The sequence below is a fragment of the Microtus oregoni genome, unplaced genomic scaffold (genome assembly GCF_018167655.1).
Source record: "Microtus oregoni isolate MIOR12 unplaced genomic scaffold, Mior012 000088F_ref0000325, whole genome shotgun sequence".
Lineage (NCBI taxonomy): Eukaryota > Metazoa > Chordata > Mammalia > Rodentia > Cricetidae > Microtus > Microtus oregoni.
In genome coordinates, this window is record NW_024544555.1 from 3,430,547 (window position 1) to 3,449,446 (window position 18,900).

Consider the following 18,900-nt stretch of genomic DNA (forward strand, 5'->3'; position numbering starts at 1 on the left):
CACATAATCTAATAAAAAAATTGGAGTACAGACCTAAACAGATAACTCTCAACAGAGGAATCTAAAATGGATGAAAGACATTTAAGGAAATGTTCAACATCCTTAGTCATCAGAGAAATGAAAATCAAAACAACTCTGAGATTCCATCTTACACCTGTAAGAATAGCCAAGATCAAAATCACTGATGACAACTTATGCTGGAGAGGTTATGGAGAAAAGAGTACATTTCTGCATTGCTGGTGGGAATGCAAGCTGGTACAGCCCCTTTGGATGTCAGTATGGCAATTTCTCAGAAAATTAGGAAACAACCTTCTTCAAGACCCAGTAATACCACTTTTGGGTATATATCCAAAGGATGCTCAATCGTGCCACAAGGACATGTGCTCAACTATGTTCATAGCAGCTTTCTTTGTCATAACCAGAACCTGGAAACAACCTAAATGCCCCTCTACCAAAGAATGGATAAGGAAAATGTGATATATTTAGACAATGGAGTACTACACAGGAGAAAAAAATGACGACATCTTGAATTTTGCAGGAAAATGGATGGAGCTAGAAAACTTTAGTTTGAGTGAGGTAACCCAGACCAATAGAAAAACAAGTATCACATGTACTCACTCATAAGTGGTTTTTAAACATAAAGCAAAGAAAACCAGCCTACAAATCACAATCCCAGAAACTTAGACAACAATGAGGACCCTAAGAGAGACATAAATAGCTCTAATCTACATGGGAAGTAGGAAAAGTCAAGATCTCCTGAGTAAATTGGGAGCATGGGGACGTGGGGGAGGGGTGGAAGGGGGAGGGGAGAGGCAGGGAGGGGAACAGAGAAAAATGTATAGCTCAATAAAAATCAATAAAAAAGTGTTCGTGTTTCCTATACATTACCAATCAAATGTCACTGACTCTTCAGACCCAGCTCCCCAGAACACCCCTCTTGCCTGATTTCAGTCTTGAATTTAGCTGTTTCTATTCAATAAAAGGTGTTGACGTTTGCTCCACGCTATGCTCTGGGTTAAGCACCTGGACTAAGGCAATGTAGCTCACAGTTTAGGCCAGATTCCCCAGCATGTGGTCACCTGCCCTCTCTATCAGGGTCATTTGGGCTGCTTTAGTCCAGGTGCAGATTGTCAGTCCTATTCTGAACTAAGGAGAAGCTACTCTGTCACATTCTGATACCTCACATTTTAATAACTGCCCATGGGTTTGTTATTTTAAATCCATGAACCCATGTATGGATGTATGGCTGTATGGATACAGATGTATGGATACAGAACTCAACCAGACGGAATCATGACTGGTGATCATCTTACCTGAGTTACTGTTTAGGAAAATGTTATGTACATTGTAGCAGGACAGAAAGGCCATGTTTCTTATGGCGGACTCTTAATTATGCTCAGAGTCATGAATTTTACAGAGAAGCAAGAGGCTGGTGAACACAGTTAGGGGTAACCCTAGGCTGCCATTATGTGCAGTTGCACCCTGAAAGTATAGCTGGTTCCTTAGAACCTCTGCTCCAGTGATCCCAGCCTAATGGCCTGGGAGAGCGCGGTAATTCAGGAGGGGTGTCAACGGGGACAAGCCTGTTTCACCTGCTACCTGTAAGGAAGAGTTAGTGCAAAGGGATTCCTAGGGGCTGGAAAGAAGCTCTGTTTTATTGTTAGTAATGCAGATTTAAGAGGAGGGATAAGGAAATGCTTGCACGTGTTAGTTAAGCCTCTTGGTTTGCCTTCCCAGGTCAACTTGATTGGATCTATGATCACCTGGGAAAACAGATTAGTAAGGCATACCTCTGGGTGTGTCTCAGGATTAATTGAGGGTGGGTTTGGATCCCAGACAAACTAAAAAGGGAACAGGAAGCTGGGCTTTGTGTCACCTGCCTTTAATCCCAGTGCTTGGGAGACAGAGGTGGAGGGAATCTCCGAGTTCGAGGCCAACCAGGTCTACAAAGTGAGTTCCCAGACAATCAAGGGTAAACAAAGAAACCCTATGTCAAAAAAAGGGGAGGGGGGAGCAGTAGGAAAAAGTCAGCACTATATCAGACACACAGTAAATTCTCTAAAACCCTCATAGGTGGGCCTATTTTTCTATTGAACCACAGCCATTTTGTCTTCTGGCCCTTCTCATTGATTGAATTCTAGACATATTTTCTTCCAAACTCCAGTAAGAGTCCTCCCTGATGAGGCACATAAAGACTAAGGTTGACAACTAAGTATCTTCTGCTTTAGATGACCTCTATCCTGGTTACCTTTGTTAACACAGGATGCAGCCACATTATCAAGGTCACACTCTGGAAACACACTGTTTCAAAGTGTACATCAGAGCCATGACTTCACTATTCTGGTCACAGCACAGCTGTGCCTTGCTCCACAGAGGAAACGGGCCTTATTTTGAATTCAACAGACTCAAGGTTCTTTTTTAAAAAAAAATTTATTTGTTTATTTTAATTAAAATATGAATACATTATTTCTTCCCTTTACTTTCTTCCTTCCAACCCCTCGCATATTCCCACCCCTCAGTCCCTTCCAAATCCATTGCCCCTTGGCCGCTTTTTGTTTAACTGCATATATTACATATACATAAGTACAAAAATCTTGTATGTACATAATTTTAAGGCTAACTATTTGGCATTGGACAACCAGTTAGGGACTCATCCAGGGAGAGACAAACTCTCCTTTTCTCTGCAGTCACTGGTTGCCTGTAGTCTTTGCTTAGGGTTAAGAAGCCATGCAAGCTTGCCCTTCTGAGTTTCCAAATCTATCAGGGTTCATGTTCAGCTCTGCTTTTGGGCGCCGCAATGTGTGACATCATGAGAGAACTTTCCTGTCATTCTGGGAGACACAGTCTCATATCAGACTTCCTATTCCACTGGTTCTGACAAGCTTTCTGATTCCTCGTGTCCCTTGAGTCTTGGGTGCAAGAGCTGTATTGTAGGTAGACCCACCGAGGAGGCATCAGAACTCTGTATTTGACCAGTGTGTAATTTTCTGTGATTTTCTTTGTCTAAGGCAAGGGCAGAGACTTCAGTGAGGAGAAGGAGCTACGTGTTCCTGTCCACACAGGGATATTTCTCAACGGCAAATTTAAGAAAGCTCAGTCTAGCTTGGAATTGGAAAGGCCTGAAAATTGTCCTTGTTTGTACGCAAAGGAGATTTTACTTGGCTCTTGCTTTTGCAGAAGGAGAACACGAAACTCTGAGGATAGCAGCTGTCTTCATTTAGATGGTGCGATATAATCTTCAGCTAAAGCTGAATCTAATACACACCAGAAACTCGTCCAAATAGAAAAAAGTGGACCATTTCTTTCTCCTGATGGAGAACAGATCTTCCCAAGGTCAGGAAAGGGTAGGATGAAGAGGACCCAGGGAGCATCTGTGTTGAGGAGCCACAAGGGGAAAGTGGTGCTTTTTGACTTTGAGCCTTATAGCCACGGTCCTGAAATAGAAGCAGGAGTTTGGATTTCCTCGAAGCAGAAGAAGAGCTGGGACCTTTGGCTGCTGAGCTGAACACATGGAGAAAAGGGAGGATGGACAGTTCTAACATCCGTGGGGCCATCCCCTGAATTCAAGGCAACTGTGCCCTCTGTGAAAAACAATATTTCCTGAAGTCTGGATATGGGGGAGACCCGGGAAGAAAGAACATTCTGGTCATAAGTCAGAGGAAATTGCACACTTAGCTCAGTTCCTCCACTCTTAAGATGTTGCTGAGTCTCTGAAATCCCAACAGCTGCACTGTGGGACACTCAGAGCAAGGGTCCCCCAGACACACAACCTCTGAGCTCAGATGCTGTGTGATCTGCAGTCTTGGATAAGATTTCCTGCTTCAGAAAAATGCCACCTTATGATATTGTATGCCGGGGAGCTTTGGCTTGTTTCCAGCTAAGACCCTGCCCTGCTCAAGGAAGGGCTTAGTCTGAAAAAGTCCGTTCTAATACAGCTTGGTTGCCAGGAATCTTCTAGTTTCTCCTCGTTTTCAGCCCTTGCGCTCTCTCTACTATTATTTTATTCTGTCTTCTAATAGTCTACAGACTATTAGACTCTTGTGTTTATTTCAGTGTTTTGTTTGGTTTGCTTTAGTATCCTGGTATATTCTAAATCAGGGTCTCCCTATCAGCTATTGCTGACCTTCAACTGATGGGAAAAGGTCAGCAGTAATAACACCTGGAGTTGGATGGCAGTCCAGGTCTCCTCTAAATGCTTTAGTGAGAAATCTCAAAGGTACCATCAGGGGCACGCTTGACCATTTGTAATCTTTGATTTTTCCTATACTTAGCTCTTCGCTTCTTAAACCAACAGTGCACTTCAGATGGTTTCATATACAAGCGCCTTGCTAGGTCCTTCTTTGTGATCTCATGAGGGTACGGATGGTTTTCAAAAACTCGCTCCAGTTCGCTCAGCTGCCAGGATGTGACACCCCTGCAGATCCATGGTCGAGTGTTCCTCCGGGGATGTGGGACTCTGGCAGACAGTGGGACTTCAGAGCACTCTTGAAATTCAGTGCACTCTTGGACTTGAGAGCAATCTTGGACTTGAGTGCAATCTTGCACTTGTGTGCACTCTGAGACTTCTGCCCACTCTAGGACTTGAGCCCACTCTGGGACTTCAGGCCACACTATAACTTCAGTGAAATCTTGGATTTGAGAGCGCTCTTGTCCTTGAGCCCACTCTGGGACTTCAGCACAATCCTGGACTTGAGCACAATCCTGGACTTGAGAGCAATCTTGGACTTGAGAACATTCTGAGACTTCTGCCCACTCTAGGACTTGAGCCCACTCTGGGACTTCAGGCCACACTATAACTTCAGTGAAATCTTGGACTTGAGAGTGCTCTTGTCCTTGAGCCCACTCTGGGACTTGAGCACAATCCTGGACTTGAGAGCAATCTTGGACTTGAGCCCACTCTGGGACTTCAGGCCACACTATAACTTCAGCGAAATCTTGGATTTGAGAGCGCTCTTGTCCTTGAGCCCACTCTGGGACTTCAGCACAATCCTGGACTTGAGCACAATCCTGGACTTGAGAGCAATCTTGGACTTGAGAGCATTCTGAGACTTCTGCCCACTCTAGGACTTGAGCCCACTCTGGGACTTCAGGCCACACTATAACTTCAGTGAAATCTTGGACTTGAGAGTGCTCTTGTCCTTGAGCCCACTCTGGGACTTGAGCACAATCCTGGACTTGAGAGCAATCTTGGACTTGAGAGCAATCTTGGACTTGAGCCCACTCTGGGACTTCAGGCCACACTATAACTTCAGAGAAATCTTGGACTTGGGAGCGCTCTTGTCCTTGAGCCCACTCTAGGACTTCAGCACAATCCTGGACTTGAGAGCAATCTTGGACTTGAGAGAAATCTTGGACTTGAGCCCACTCTGGGACTTCAGCACAATATTGGACTTGAGCCCACTCTGGGACTTGAACCCACTCTATGACTTCAGGGCAATATTGGACTTGAGCGCACTCTGGTTCTTGAGCAAACTCTGGGACTTCAGCGGGTTGTGGGACTCCGGCAACTGAGGTCTCCTTCCCCTCCAACTGTAGCTCTCCTGGACTTTGGTAGCTCCCTTGGTTCGGGTTGGTGATGGAAAAACAAATGTAGATCACAAGATTCATACCACCCTGCTGGTTGGGGATACCTTGGTACCTGGGTTCCTCTATGAAGGAGCCTAGTGCACTTTCACCAAAACTGTGTGTTTCTTCTGCCGGCACAGTCCCTGGCTCATCCTCGATTTCCACCTCTATTTCTGCTTGTACGGTGTTGTAAAAATTGGGGTCTTGGTGCTGGTACATCTGTGCCATGGCCTAAACCCTGTAGAAGCAGTCTTGACTTCACAAATCAGGATATATCTGGGAAGTCAAAGCGTCAATGTCTCTCTTATTCTGGAGAGGCCAACAATCCCGGAGTTGTTTCGTCCAGGAAGCTCGACTTCCCAGCAGATTTCCAACCTGGCGTCAAAGGCTGGAAGTTATCCTGGTGTGCTATGGTCTTTCAGTCTTCGGTTTTTGTTGAAATCCCCCAAAAAACTTGGTCCAATTATCGGTTAAAGAAGGCCGAGTCGCTGGATAGGGCAACTTCCCATCCAGAGCAAGGGTAAGTGGCCTTAAAGGAAGGTTTCCTGCCAGCCCGTCCTGTCCTTTTATCTGTGCGGCCACCAGAAGATACCGCCCACATTGAGGCGGGGTCTGTCTCCCTCCTCCAATGAAAATCCTTGGTGGCTGGGTGTGGTAGCACACACCTTTAATCCCATTAGAGCCAATGGTATCTCTGGGTGCAAAGCTGCAAGGGTGGGGTTGGGTGGGTACGTGGAAAGATCAGGGATCAGTCTTGTCTCAAGTTTGGAGGTCTGGGAGTTGGGGGAAGTGGGCAAGGTAAGGGGAGGAGGGAGAGAGAGAACCCTACATTAAAGTGCTCAGGAATTTGTTTGAGTTGTTTCTAGATGCAGTTAGGTGGACAGCCAAGATCACACCCACTGTCTTCATTCTACTCCATTCGGAAGTTTCTAGGTGTAAACTCTGTTAGGGAGGGAAAACTTAGTAGGCCACTTTTAGACATACCTGTCTTCATAACTAAATAAATAACTGAGCTGGAGGTGCTGTCTCAAAATTAGCAACAGGAGAGGAGGACATCAGGCAAACTATTTTTTTTTTTTAAAAAAAAAAAAGTCCTGTAAGATTAGTAACTCTGTGAAGATTAATTCTTTTTTGTTTGGGTTTTGGTTTTCTGCAGCCTTAATTGGCCTGGAATTCACAGGAATTCACTTGCCTCTAAACCTCTGCCTCCTGGGTTACTGGATTAAAGAAGTGGATCACTACTTGACCTTGAAGATTAATCCTTTTACCCCCACCTCCACCCCCAGAACTGGTTTCTTTGTGTAGCCCTGGCCTGGAACTCGAATAACTCAGCCAATCTCTGTCTGCAAGTGCCGGGAATAAAGTCATGAGCCACCACTGTGCAGCTGAAGACTAACTCTTTAAGACACACTGTTTACAGCCAGAAACACAAAGCTCACGATCACGGCTAAGGACTGTGGACATTTGATGATCTTTCTTCCTCTGTAGGCCCAGTGTTGGGATTACAAGGGTGAGCCCAGAGCTGTGAGGTTTTTTAGCATGGATTTTGGCTTTAGCTATGTGTTGATGGTAGTCTTGAGCACTTGGGGCGTTCAAATCATGTTGAAGAGAGGAAATGGATGGGATGCAGACCCAAGCTCACACACACACAAGGCTTGCTCCATGATGTTACCTGGGCAATGATGTCTCCATTTTCGGCATGTACTTGAGCAATGGCCCCCAGCTCTCCCAGGCAGGTGAAGATCTCATAGAGCTGAAATAGAAAGTAACAACCTCACATAAAGGACAATTACTAAAACCAGAGTAGAAACAATGCTGTAAACCAGAGAGGAATGTAGTCAAAAGACATTTTAGCAAGGCGGAGGAAGTGCTGGGGAGGCAGAGGCAGGCTGATCTCTGAGTTTGAGGCCAGTCTGGTCTGCTGAGCAAGTTCCAGGGCTTGAACAGAGAAATCCTATCTCATAATCAAATTAAAACAAAACAAACAAAAGCAAAACAAAACACAACAAAAAAGACATTTTAGGAGGCTCTGTTTCTGTGAAAGACTTGTCTAGACTTAAACAGACAGGACCAGTATCTAAAAAGTCTCCCTGGCATCCAACTCTCATGGAGTAATTTCCCTCAGAACTGAGGCAGAGTTTCAGAATTCTTTACCACTGCTCCCTCCACAAGCCCCCTACAGCCTGGACAAAGCTAATAAAATACTCAGTCTCTTAATCTGAACCTCTTAAGACAAACATACCTTTACTCTCCACCTAGAAGGTAAGAATACTAATTTCTTACAATTCCCCTGATTGTTCCCGATCTATCAAAGTGTACCCATGACTTCCTTGGGGCAGGCCAATGGTTACAGTCAAGCTGGTGCCAATAGCAGGAAGCCCGCCTGGCCTTATGAAGCAGAGAACTACACATATTCACCAGGTTTGTGAGCAGTTTGGAGACAAGAACTTTCCCCTTATACTTCAAGACAACTGTTGCTAGTAGAAATTCACGTTCCTCTCTGCTTTGCCCATTAACTTCTTTAAAATGCAGTGCAAGCAATAAGTCACTTCATTCGTCAGTAGACGGCCTGATATCAAGACCCTCCACAGTAACCAAGTTGACCCATTTTCTAGGGCAAAGGTCATCAGCAACAGTAGGAAACCCATGCATGCAGATAATCCAAACGACACAGCCAAATGGGTTGCTACCTCTGTGTTTGACACTTGATATAGATCCTTGTAGGCCATGTAAACCATGAAGGAGTTAACACCTGCAAGACAAGGGAAGGAAGGAAATCAGGAAAAAGACGACATTAATATCACTGCCACCTCTCATGGCTTTCATCCATTGGCCCTGAGCACACAGATCAGGTGCCTGCCCAACAGAAGGGAGACATTCTGAATGCCCCATCTTATCATGCCATCATTTGCCCTGTAAAATCAATAGTTCATATACTGTTTCCTTGAAGAATCATGTTGCCTTCTGTATCCTTTGCTAACCCCAGTTCCCAGCACTCCAATTCAGAAGATCAATAACTTTCAGTTTGTTCGGGGAAGCAGACACCAAGGAAATCACAATAGCACACCAGCTGTGCCTAGACACCAGGGGTTACAACACTTGGATGCAACAATGAGTTGGGAATGCTTAACTTCTGGGCTTCCCTTTCCTCCCTATACATTGGAAACACAACTCCCTCCTCATCAGGTAGCGGATCACCACCAAAGGAGGCAACACTTTTTAAAGGGTTTTAGTCCCTGGGAGGCAAGCATTTGGTCTTCATGGGAATGGGCTTATTTCACTATTTGGTGAACGACTGGTTATATACTAGGTTGGAGGGTGAGGTGCCTAAGAGAAAGACGACATTAAAACTAACATTAAAAACTTCTTCTGAGTGATGTCTGGGTGACGGGACAAGCATTTAATCCTATCACTGGGGAAGCAGAGACAGAAAGATTCCCATGAATTATTCTTTCTATCCCTTGTTATACCTCATAAGTTTGATGTGGACTGGACTACATAAAAAGTATCAGGCCAGTCAGTAAGGCCCTATATCAAAATAAAATAAAACCTGAATCCTATATCTCTCAATCCCTAACTATTTGTTTCTAAGACATAGCAGACATATACTACATTATGTATTTTCTGTTACTGAAACTGTACTTTTGAATACAGCCATGTGCAGCACATGAACAGAGGCATGCACACATACACAGAGTGTATGCATGTTTTGTGAGTATGTTATTTACCCTCCATTCTCTATAATTTACTTCAAGAATAAACCAGGTGGTTGTGGCACACACCTTTAATCTCAACAGTCTGAAATTTAATCTGAGAGTCAAGGGCAGGTGGATCTCTATGAGTTCAAGGCTAGCCTGCTCTACAGAGTGAGTTCCAGCACAGCCAAACTACACAGAGGAACTGTGTCTCCCTATCTAGGGGGAAAAATGGGTAAAAGAATAAATTTAGTTTTTTTAACCTAGAAATACTCTGGATTTTTATAATAAAAGGGTGCTGACTATATACTCATTGTGGTGCTTTGAACAGGAATGCTCCCACAGGTTCAATTACTTGATTGCTTGGTCATTAGGTTGTGGGGATTAGTGACAGGGATTAAGGTGTGGTCTTGTTGGAGTAGGTGTGGCCTTGGAGGAAATGTGTCAGTCTGGGTAGGCTTTGGGGTTTCAAATGGTCAAGCCAGGCGCAGTGTCTTTCTCCTCGTGTTGCAAGCTGATCTGGATGTAGAACTCTCAGCTCCTTCTCCAGCACCAGATCCTTCTGCATGCTGCCATGCCTTTCACCACAACGAAGATGCTGTAAACCTCAGAGACTGTGAGCCAGCCTCAGCTAAATGTTTTCTGGAAGTTGCCTTGATCATGATGTTGTCACAGCAACACAACATCAACTAAGACTGACTCTTCCACATAACACTACCTAAATTTCAAATGTAGAAACAAAAACGCATGTGAAACCTGGCCTCAGTGAACTACTGAAGCAAATGGGGACAGATAGGAATTCATGCCTTGTACTTAAATACCTAAGCCATCAGCATTATTGGAAAAGATCTATTGATTTTCTCTCAAAATAAATAGGTAGATGGAATGGTAGAACAGAAAATCATTTTGAGGAAAGGAAAATAATTTTGGTTGAACAATTAGGGTCAACTTAGCTCACAGTTGCCCCAGCCAAAAGTGGTTTATAGTTCAAGAATGTCCCTACTCAGCATGGGTCAGCTCAGGGAAGATATCCACAACATTCCCCTTTCCAAAAGCCTCTAAGTCATTCTTAGAATGACCCAGACCCTGTGTGCTGGTTAAATCACTGAATTTTCTACTGACAGACAAAACAAGAAAAGGGAGGGGCTAAGGGCGTGTTTTGTGTAACCAAGGGTTGGGATTTATGGGGTGCAGCAAGGGATAGAAAGAAAAAACATAACTCTAAGGGAGCATACTCTCCTCTCCATATAGATACACCACGTTCTCCTGAAGTCCTTGCACAGTGACCAGACAGGTCATGTGCTTTCAGCATCCATGCTGCTGCCTTTCCTTGGACTGCTTCCTTTTGCACTGGGCCTTCAGCAGAGGCTTATCCATCTCTGAGTTCCTAAATCCCCTTACATATTTTCATAAGTATATATGTTCCTGTGGGTGCTGAATATATGATGATCAGAACATAGGGAGAAGCAGAAGACACAAGAATCTAAGAAACTAAAATCATCTTCTTAGAGAGAGGACCCCCTCCAACAACACACACACACACACACACACACACACACACACACACACAGGCTGGGGACATACTGCAGGACTGCAGGAACATATTTTCATTCCTAACGAGAAGATCAATCTTTCCCTTGCTCCTGACATATCTTTGCCTTTCTTGAGAATGTCGTTATTAAATAATATTAATAGTTTGGTCTTGAATAAAACTGACTTGGGTTAGAAATTCTTGCTCTCAGTTTTCTTAGTGATGTGACTTCAGGTTGGATCAGTCACCTTGCCTCAGTTTTTCCCTCTACAAAACTGGCAATCTTGTATTGTGCTGGTTAAAGTCAACTTGATTCAAGTTACAGTCACTTTGGAGCAGGGAACCTTGACTGAGAAAATACCTTTACCTGTGGGCAAGCCTGTGCTGCATTTTCTTGATTTGTTACGGTTGATGTGGGAAGCACCAGCTAAGTGTGGACAGTGCCATCCCTGGGCTGGCTGTCCGATGTGCTGTAAGAAGGCTGAGCAAGTCATGAGAAGCAAGCCAGTAAGTGTTGCTTCTCCCAGCCTTGTACTTCAGTTCCTGTCTCTAGGTTTCTGCCCTGCTTGAGTTCATGTTCTGACTTTCAGCAATGATGAACGAATCTTTTCCTCCTCTAGTTGCTTTTCGTCATGATGCTTAATCACAGCAATAGAAACAAAACTAGGATATTCCTGGAGGTGATCATCATCTCTGGATTGCTCTATTGTTCACCAAATGTGATCCCGGGCAGTTACTCTGACCCTGTGGTTTTCCATCTTCAAAGTGACTAACACTACTTATCCCAAGAGGATCCTGTTAAATGTAAGTGAAGCTGCATAAAAGTATAGAGTGCCCACACTCTAGAAAGCCCCACACTCAGCCCTCCCTCATGCTTAAGGGACCAGTCTCTAAACTAGGGGAGTGACTCACGTGAGCAGGACACTGTGGGAAGGATGGACATGGCAGCCTAGACACAGGAGGAGGCTGGAGAGCGTGCTGGGCTCACCTTTGTCTCTGCTGAGGTTCTGCACTTCCTGCTTCACGCTGTCGTTCCAGTGGGTGATGTCCACGTGCAAAGCGTAGTCACAGCAGCTCTTCCCATCAGCCCACTCACGCCACTTCTCGTAGGCCTCGGTCAGGCTAGACTCAGGTTCGGGTACCACATGGTCAACTGAAAGATGAGGGCCAGATGTTCAAACTCAGAACAGTGTGGTTCTTCCCCAAACCTGGCAAATTTGTTCCCTCTTGCAGCCTCTGTATCTTGGTGCCTTCGAAGATATCAGTGATTTAGATATCTAACATCAGGACTTGGGACAAATTATTAGCTTTCCAAAACCTCAGTTTTCTCTTCTTTAAATGGGTTTTAAGTAGATATAGGTTATGAGAGCTGTTTGCCTCTGAGTTTGCTGTGTGATTAAGTCATAAGATGTATATAAAGTGCTGCTGATACCTGGCACATACTAAACGTTAATATGTGTTAGATGAGTACGTGCCATGAGACTGAGTCTCCATTAGTGACAAAAGTTGTGTTCCCTTCCCTGGAGAGAAAGAGTTCTAGATGCATTGCTTTTGTACCCTCTAAGACTTGTCATTCATATTGGTCTAATAAAATGCTGATTGGCCAAAAGCCAGGCAGGAAGTATAGGGGAACAGCAGACTAGGAGAATTCTGGGAAGAGGAAAAGCTCAGTCTGCAGTCACCAGTCAGACACAGAGGAAGCAAGATGAGAGTGGCTCACTGATAAAAAATACCAAGTCATGTGATTAAACACAAACAAGAATTATGGGTTAATTTAAGCTGTAAGAGGTAGTTAATAATAAGCCTCAGTTAAAAGGCCCAATAGTTTATAATTAATATAATCCTCTGTGTGTTTCTTTGGCACTGAGTGGCTATGGAACCAGGTGGGACAGAAACTCCTACTACAGATGGGACCAACGTGGGGCAACCACACCCTCAAAAACCTAAGAGAGCTTGGGAAGGAATTCTAGACACACACACACACACACACACACACACACACACAAACAAACAAAAAAAAAAGGAAATCCAAAAAAACAGAGTTAAGCATGGTTTCTTGGTAGCAGCATTTTCTTGGGTAGGCACTGTTTGCTGGAGGCAAGAGTGTCTCCTTTAAGAGAGGCTTCCTGACTCAGTGTTAGCAGCAAAAACTTTGCAGCTCTTTTAGGAGTCCCCACACCCAAACACTTAAATGTTGTTTAAGAGCAGCCACTAGCATGCTTCTTGGTGGTGCCACAGACCTAGAAACTCTACAGAGTTGTGGTAAAAATATGTGGCTCCTACCAGTACCTCCTCCATGAAGCTAGACTCTCAGGAAACCATGGATGAGGTGGATCCAGCCTCCAAAGCCGTGACTTTAACTATAATCATGTCAGTTAGCAGACGAAAGACTCATGCGGTGAGAAAAAGATAGAGACATACAGAAAAGACATATTCAGAGAAAAATAAAAACCAAAAACAAACCTCTAAACGGTTTACAGTATGTTTAAAAAATATACGTAGGCTGGGAAGAGAAAAGAAAAAGGATAGAGAAAGTCCTTTTAAAGAAGAAAAATATTTGGGTGTGGTGGCACACACCTTTAATCCCAGCACTTGTGAGGCAGAGGCAGGTGGATCTCTGTGAGTTAGGTCAGCCTGGTCTCCAGAGTGAGATTCAGCACAGTCAAAGAAAACAGAGAAACCCTGTCTCAAAAAAACCTAAAAATTGTTCTTGGATTCTCAGTAGTCCTCATTGTCCGCTATGTTCAGAGAGTCCGGTTTTATCCCAGGCTTTTTCAGACCCAGGCCAGCTGGCCTTGGTAAGTTCCCAATAGAACATCCCCATTCTCTCAGTGTGTGGGTGCACCCCTCGTGGTCCTGAGTTCCTTGCTCGTGCTCTCTCTCCTTCTGCTCCTGATTTGGACCTTGAGATTTCTGTCCCGTGCTCCAATGTGGGTCTCTGTCTCTGTCTCCTTTCATTGCCCGATGAAGGTTAATATTCAGGAGGATGCCTATATGTTTTTCTTTGGGTTCTCCTTCTTATTTAGCTTCTCTAGGATCTCTAATTATACTGCATGTACTGCCTTTGTGGGAGCCTAGGCAGTTTGGATGCTCACCTTACCAGACCTGGATGGAGGTGGGTGGTCCTTGGACTTCCCACAGGGCAGGGAACCCTGATTGCTCTTTGAGCTGAAGAGGGAGGGGGACTTAATTGGGGGAAGGGGAGGGAAATGGGAGGCGGTGGCAGAGAAGAGACAGAAATCTTAAATAAATAAATAAATTCCCAAAAAATTAAAAATAAAAATAAAACAAGTAGAGTAAAAAAAAAAGACATATAAAGATGGAAAATACTTTATGCTGTTGTGTTGTCTTTTAATTCCTTGACAGCTGATCATGGTGCAGTAGCTGCTAAAAGACATTCAATTATAAATACTGCTGGATTAATCTCACCTATATATTTTGAAAATGCCTTGATTTCAAAATTTAATTTAAAAGATATGGTACTTTTAAGAAGAGGTTTTGCTTTTGTTTCCACAGGAAATGAGAGGCTGTAAATTAATTATGGGTCAAGAAAAATCAGGTTTGATTGAGGAAGACCCCCTAAAGAATCTCCAATAAGAGTAGATGGCTCAGATGATCCAACATCTCAGAGGACCTCTCTTGCAGTTTCCTCTGAGTTCTGCACCAGAACAGCTTCAAGACTGCTGGATGAGATGATCAAACTTCACAGGATACTGCAGTCATGACGTGACTATAATCCTAAATTTTCTTTGTGTGCCCATAACCCCCAATCACCAGGAAGTAGCCCAGAAAACCACACCCTCTGTCCCCCCAAAAATGGGTTATAGACGTTTGTCTTTGTTTAGAGTATTCGTTACAAGTTGTTATAGATAATGGTCAGGAAAAAAAAAATCAAACAAAAGAAATTTGATTTAGAGTTCTTGTTTTGAAAAGAAAAAAAGAGGCAGTGCTGTGGGATAATACTTTTGTATCCTGAAAGATTTGTCATTCATTTTGGTTTAATAAAATGCTGATTGGCCAATAGCCAGGCAGGAAATATAGGCAAGATGACAGACTAGGAGAATTCTGGAAAAAGAAAAGACTCAGTCTGCAGTCACCAGCCAGACACAGAGGAAGCAAGATGATGCCTCCCTGATAAAAGACACCAAGTCATGTGGCTAAACATAAACAAGAATTATGGGTTAATTTAAGCTGTAAGAGTTAGTTAACAATTAGCTTCAGCTAAAAGGCCCAACAGTTTATAATATACTATAATTAATATAATTAATAACAGATGGGCTGTGGAATCAGGTGGGACAGAAACTCTGTCTACAATGTACTGCAGGCACGAGTGGCCACAGTTAACAGGAATTAGTTTCTTTGAGTTCAAACTAATTCTTCCCCCTGCATCCATGAATGTTACATATTTTTACATAATTGCTGCTACTATTGTAAGGGTTGGGCAAAAGCTCCATCCTCACTAATGCCCCAAAGGCAGCTGAGTTAAAGCATATTATTGGTTCAACTAGTCTGAGATTGACATTGAAATATGTATCAAAAATATGGACATTTTTTTAGACCTAACTCAATAATTATCCTATGCCCCAAAATCATACCTAGGAATATGTTGTAGCTGTCAGCTTCTAGGATGTTCGCTAATGCATTTATGTAAATGAAAAACTGCAAGGGACTAAAGTTGAAAAAAATTAGAAGTTTGTTTAAAAACATAGAGAAACTTTCACAGAATGACAAAAGACGTCCGTTTCAAAACCGGTGGTAGAATTGAACAAAAAAGAGGAAGGCATTCACAATCCATGACTTAGTAAAAACTGGCAGCTTGAAATACGGTACAAGTATTGTGATCCTCTTGTTAAATTGGAAACTACACATTAACATGACATAGGGTTGCATGTATCCTTTGCTTTCTGTATGTCTAGAATCTATAAGTTATTTCTGAAGGGCAAGCATGCATCTGTGGCTCCTTGTAAGCTTTATTCCTCACCTAGATCTCTGACTTTCCCTCTGCCCATTCACTAGACCAAGTGTGAGGAACAAGACAGACCTGCAGAACAGGCCCAATTCCTCCTCTAGAGGGCAACCAGCCAAGCCAAAGCCAAGATCATGCGTTTCCTCTGTCAAAGGAGCCTAAGTGCACTGATCGGAACTTAAATGCACCCAGCTACATTACTCATGTATTCAAGGACACGAGGGCTTTCCTGGACAGATGGCTTCTCAGATGTCAGTTTACACCCTCCCATCAGCTGGAAGAAAAGCTCAGATCTCCCTGGACTGCACTTTTTATGGCTTGTTGCAATTTTTCTGGGTTTCTATATCCTATCTAAATTTGACTGCTGCTAGTGGTTGAACCAAAAGGAAGGTCAAGACAGACTGGAATTCTGGCTCAAGCTGCTCTGTGCCTGTGGGTAGAGGAATATGATGTTAAGTAAACAGTGCTCTGTTCCCGAGTTTGAGGCTAGCTCCGGGCCAGGACCCAGTTCATTGAGATTCCTTGGGACAGGAAGGGCTGCCTGGAATGCTATGGGTTCAGTAATCCAAGGACATGCCACTTCCCAAGTTTCCTCAGAATTAGTAGTTACCAGAAGCAAAACAAAACAAAAATAAGTAAAGGAAACCACTCACAGCTTTGCTAACCTTAAAGATACAAAATGGTCAAAATACAGCAAAGATCCAACAACACTAAATTCACCGAGGACCGCTAATACCCAAGTCTCAGTGATCACTCTTTCCAACTTATCTCTCAGTTGCTTTCATGGGTCATGAGACTCATGGATCTCCTTTGGGTAATTACAGAGAGTTGGCAGATTTCCTAAGAGTAACCACCTCCAGGAACATAAATTCACAAACCAAATTGAGAGAAGTGTGTCTGGTGTTAGTATTAACGGAGGGCAGGCGTTTGGCCAGCAGGAATAGGTCTAGTTTGGGGACTTACTGATCATGGTAGTGCCACCCGCTAAGGCAGCCTTCGTCCCTTGGAAGAAATCGTCCACTGTGGTCATTCCCTTGTAAGGCATCTGGAAGTGAGTGTGGACATCAATGCCTCCAGGGATCACCATCTTCCCATTGGCTTCGATGGTCTTCACACCTCCAGGGACAATCAGATTGTCTCCAATTTGCCTGAGGAGACAGAGGAACACTGACAATTAAAAAAGAGCCACCCTCAAGACAAGCATAGGATGTAAGGGTTTTAGACACCGGATCTTCAAAGTCACAAGTCTGGTAATCTTTAAGCAAAGGTAGATAGCTGTGTATACAAAACTATTTTTGTTGACATGAAATTATCTGCATGGGCCTTGTGTTATGGTTTTGTATCAAAATCAATGGGTTGCCAAAATTTAGATTATAACATGTGACTAGTATTTTTACATAACCATTTTCATTATTTCCTTCGCTTTGCTCTTTTCGTGGTGTGGGATGACCCTGACGGAAGCTGTGAAGACTGTGAAGAACACATGGCTGTTAGGAGCAACAGAAGAAGATAAAGATGCAGTACAACAACAGGCGTGGGAGCTTAGTTATCTTCTAAGATGATTTTCTGGTGCCCGAGTGAAGGACCTTGGCTTGAGTCATCCCCCACCTCCAGCTTCTTTTTCTTATCCCACACTTCCCTGGTCAGCCAATGGTTTCTCACTGCAGATTCACAAGGGAAGAGTCACACACTCAGATCTCACCTACACCCACTGCTTTTTGCACTGTCAGTATCTTAATAGAGGCGTCAGACTAAGAAAGATGATTATGACAATCTCCCTAAGATACAGTGTGATCCAGGAAACTTTAGCGCATTCCAGCAAGGAATGGGGGTGGGGAGGAGATAAATCAGGGAGTGTTTCAAAGGTACACCTCACAAGGAATGTGATACCTATACCTCACAATGCTGCTTGCAGGTCACTACTTGCAACATTGCTTTATTTTATAGCTTTGGTCAAGGCATCTGGTCAAGTCTGTCCGGAGAGTAGACCTAGGAGTCACAGTTTATATTAACATGAAATGTCTCCTAGTTTGCACACATGGGTAACCCACTATTTGTGGTATGAGTACTTTTTCTTCTGTGCATGGCTAAAAGGATTCTCTTGGGGTAGTAAAAAAATCCATCACTGACCAGCAAACTCTAGCTTCACAGCTAATGTATTCCTGACGTGTCTAAGAGTTCAACTTGACCGCATTAGCATTGGGCAATTCCAAGGCCACCAAAACTCAAAACACACGGTGGGAAAAATGCAGCCTCAGATTGCAATTCTACTCTGGTCCAGATATTGGCCAGTTCTGTTGTGCTTTTTCTTAGTTCTTCTTCCATGAGAAACTAAGAACCAAGAGGATGAAGAATTGATGGGCCCATGTGATGTATTTTTATGTATTTATATATAACGTTTCACTCATTTTTGCAACTAACGTTAATACCCTATCCAGAACAGAAATACCTCATCTACTTTCCTGCCACATACTTATAAAGATCACAGTGATCTCTGAAATCTCAGCTTCCATCTCCTCATTTAACCATTCTTCTGCCGGAAGCCACGCCCTCCCTGTGTAGGTGTGCTTCAGATGGAGAACACCTGGATTCATGGCCTTGGCTCTTCCAGTTACTAGCCATAGCCAAGTTATTATTTAGTCTCACCGTGGCCCAATTCTTTTAGGTTGTAAAATGCAATAGCTCCTCATTGGAGTTGTATAGATTAAAAGTTAATCTCTACTGAGCCCACAAAATACTATTAAGCTCATTAGGGATCAATAAACATGCTGTTGTAATTAACAATCGCTCACTCTGAATTCTATGCCCCTGGTATTCCATTTAATACAATTTTCTCAAAGGGGTCCTTAGAAGGATTTTTTTTTTTGACAAAATTCAGTGTTTTCAGCTTATTTAGGAAATTAAAGCTCCTTCTTAGGCAGAGTGGAAGTAGAAAAGGAGAAGTTTTCATGTACATACTTTATCAAGCCATCCTCCATGTAAATATCAGCATAAAAGGACTGATCATCGTTGACGATTCTTCCTCCCTTGATTAGGAGACGGTCACTCTGGAAAAGAAGGACAACACGAGTCACTGTCATAGTACCTAGGAGAAGGATGTGTCCAAGGTGTTCCCAACTCATTCTTTTATACATTTCGCAAGA

General features: G+C 43.4%; 1 protein-coding gene across 3 annotated transcripts in view; it reads right to left on the reverse strand.

Moving 5' to 3' along the window:
* LOC121442262 (dihydropyrimidinase-related protein 3-like) overlaps positions 1–18,900 on the reverse strand; it is a 111,204-nt gene that overhangs the window by 17,303 nt on the left and 75,001 nt on the right. For all 3 annotated transcript variants that reach the window (XM_041643743.1, XM_041643745.1, XM_041643744.1), the window contains 5 exons: positions 18,716–18,804; positions 16,721–16,905; positions 11,780–11,944; positions 8,256–8,317; positions 7,238–7,318 (listed from right to left, as the gene is read on the reverse strand). In XM_041643743.1, the coding sequence (XP_041499677.1) occupies positions 7,238–7,318; positions 8,256–8,317; positions 11,780–11,944; positions 16,721–16,905; positions 18,716–18,804 (582 nt within the window). The remainder of the gene's footprint in view (positions 1–7,237; positions 7,319–8,255; positions 8,318–11,779; positions 11,945–16,720; positions 16,906–18,715; positions 18,805–18,900) is intronic.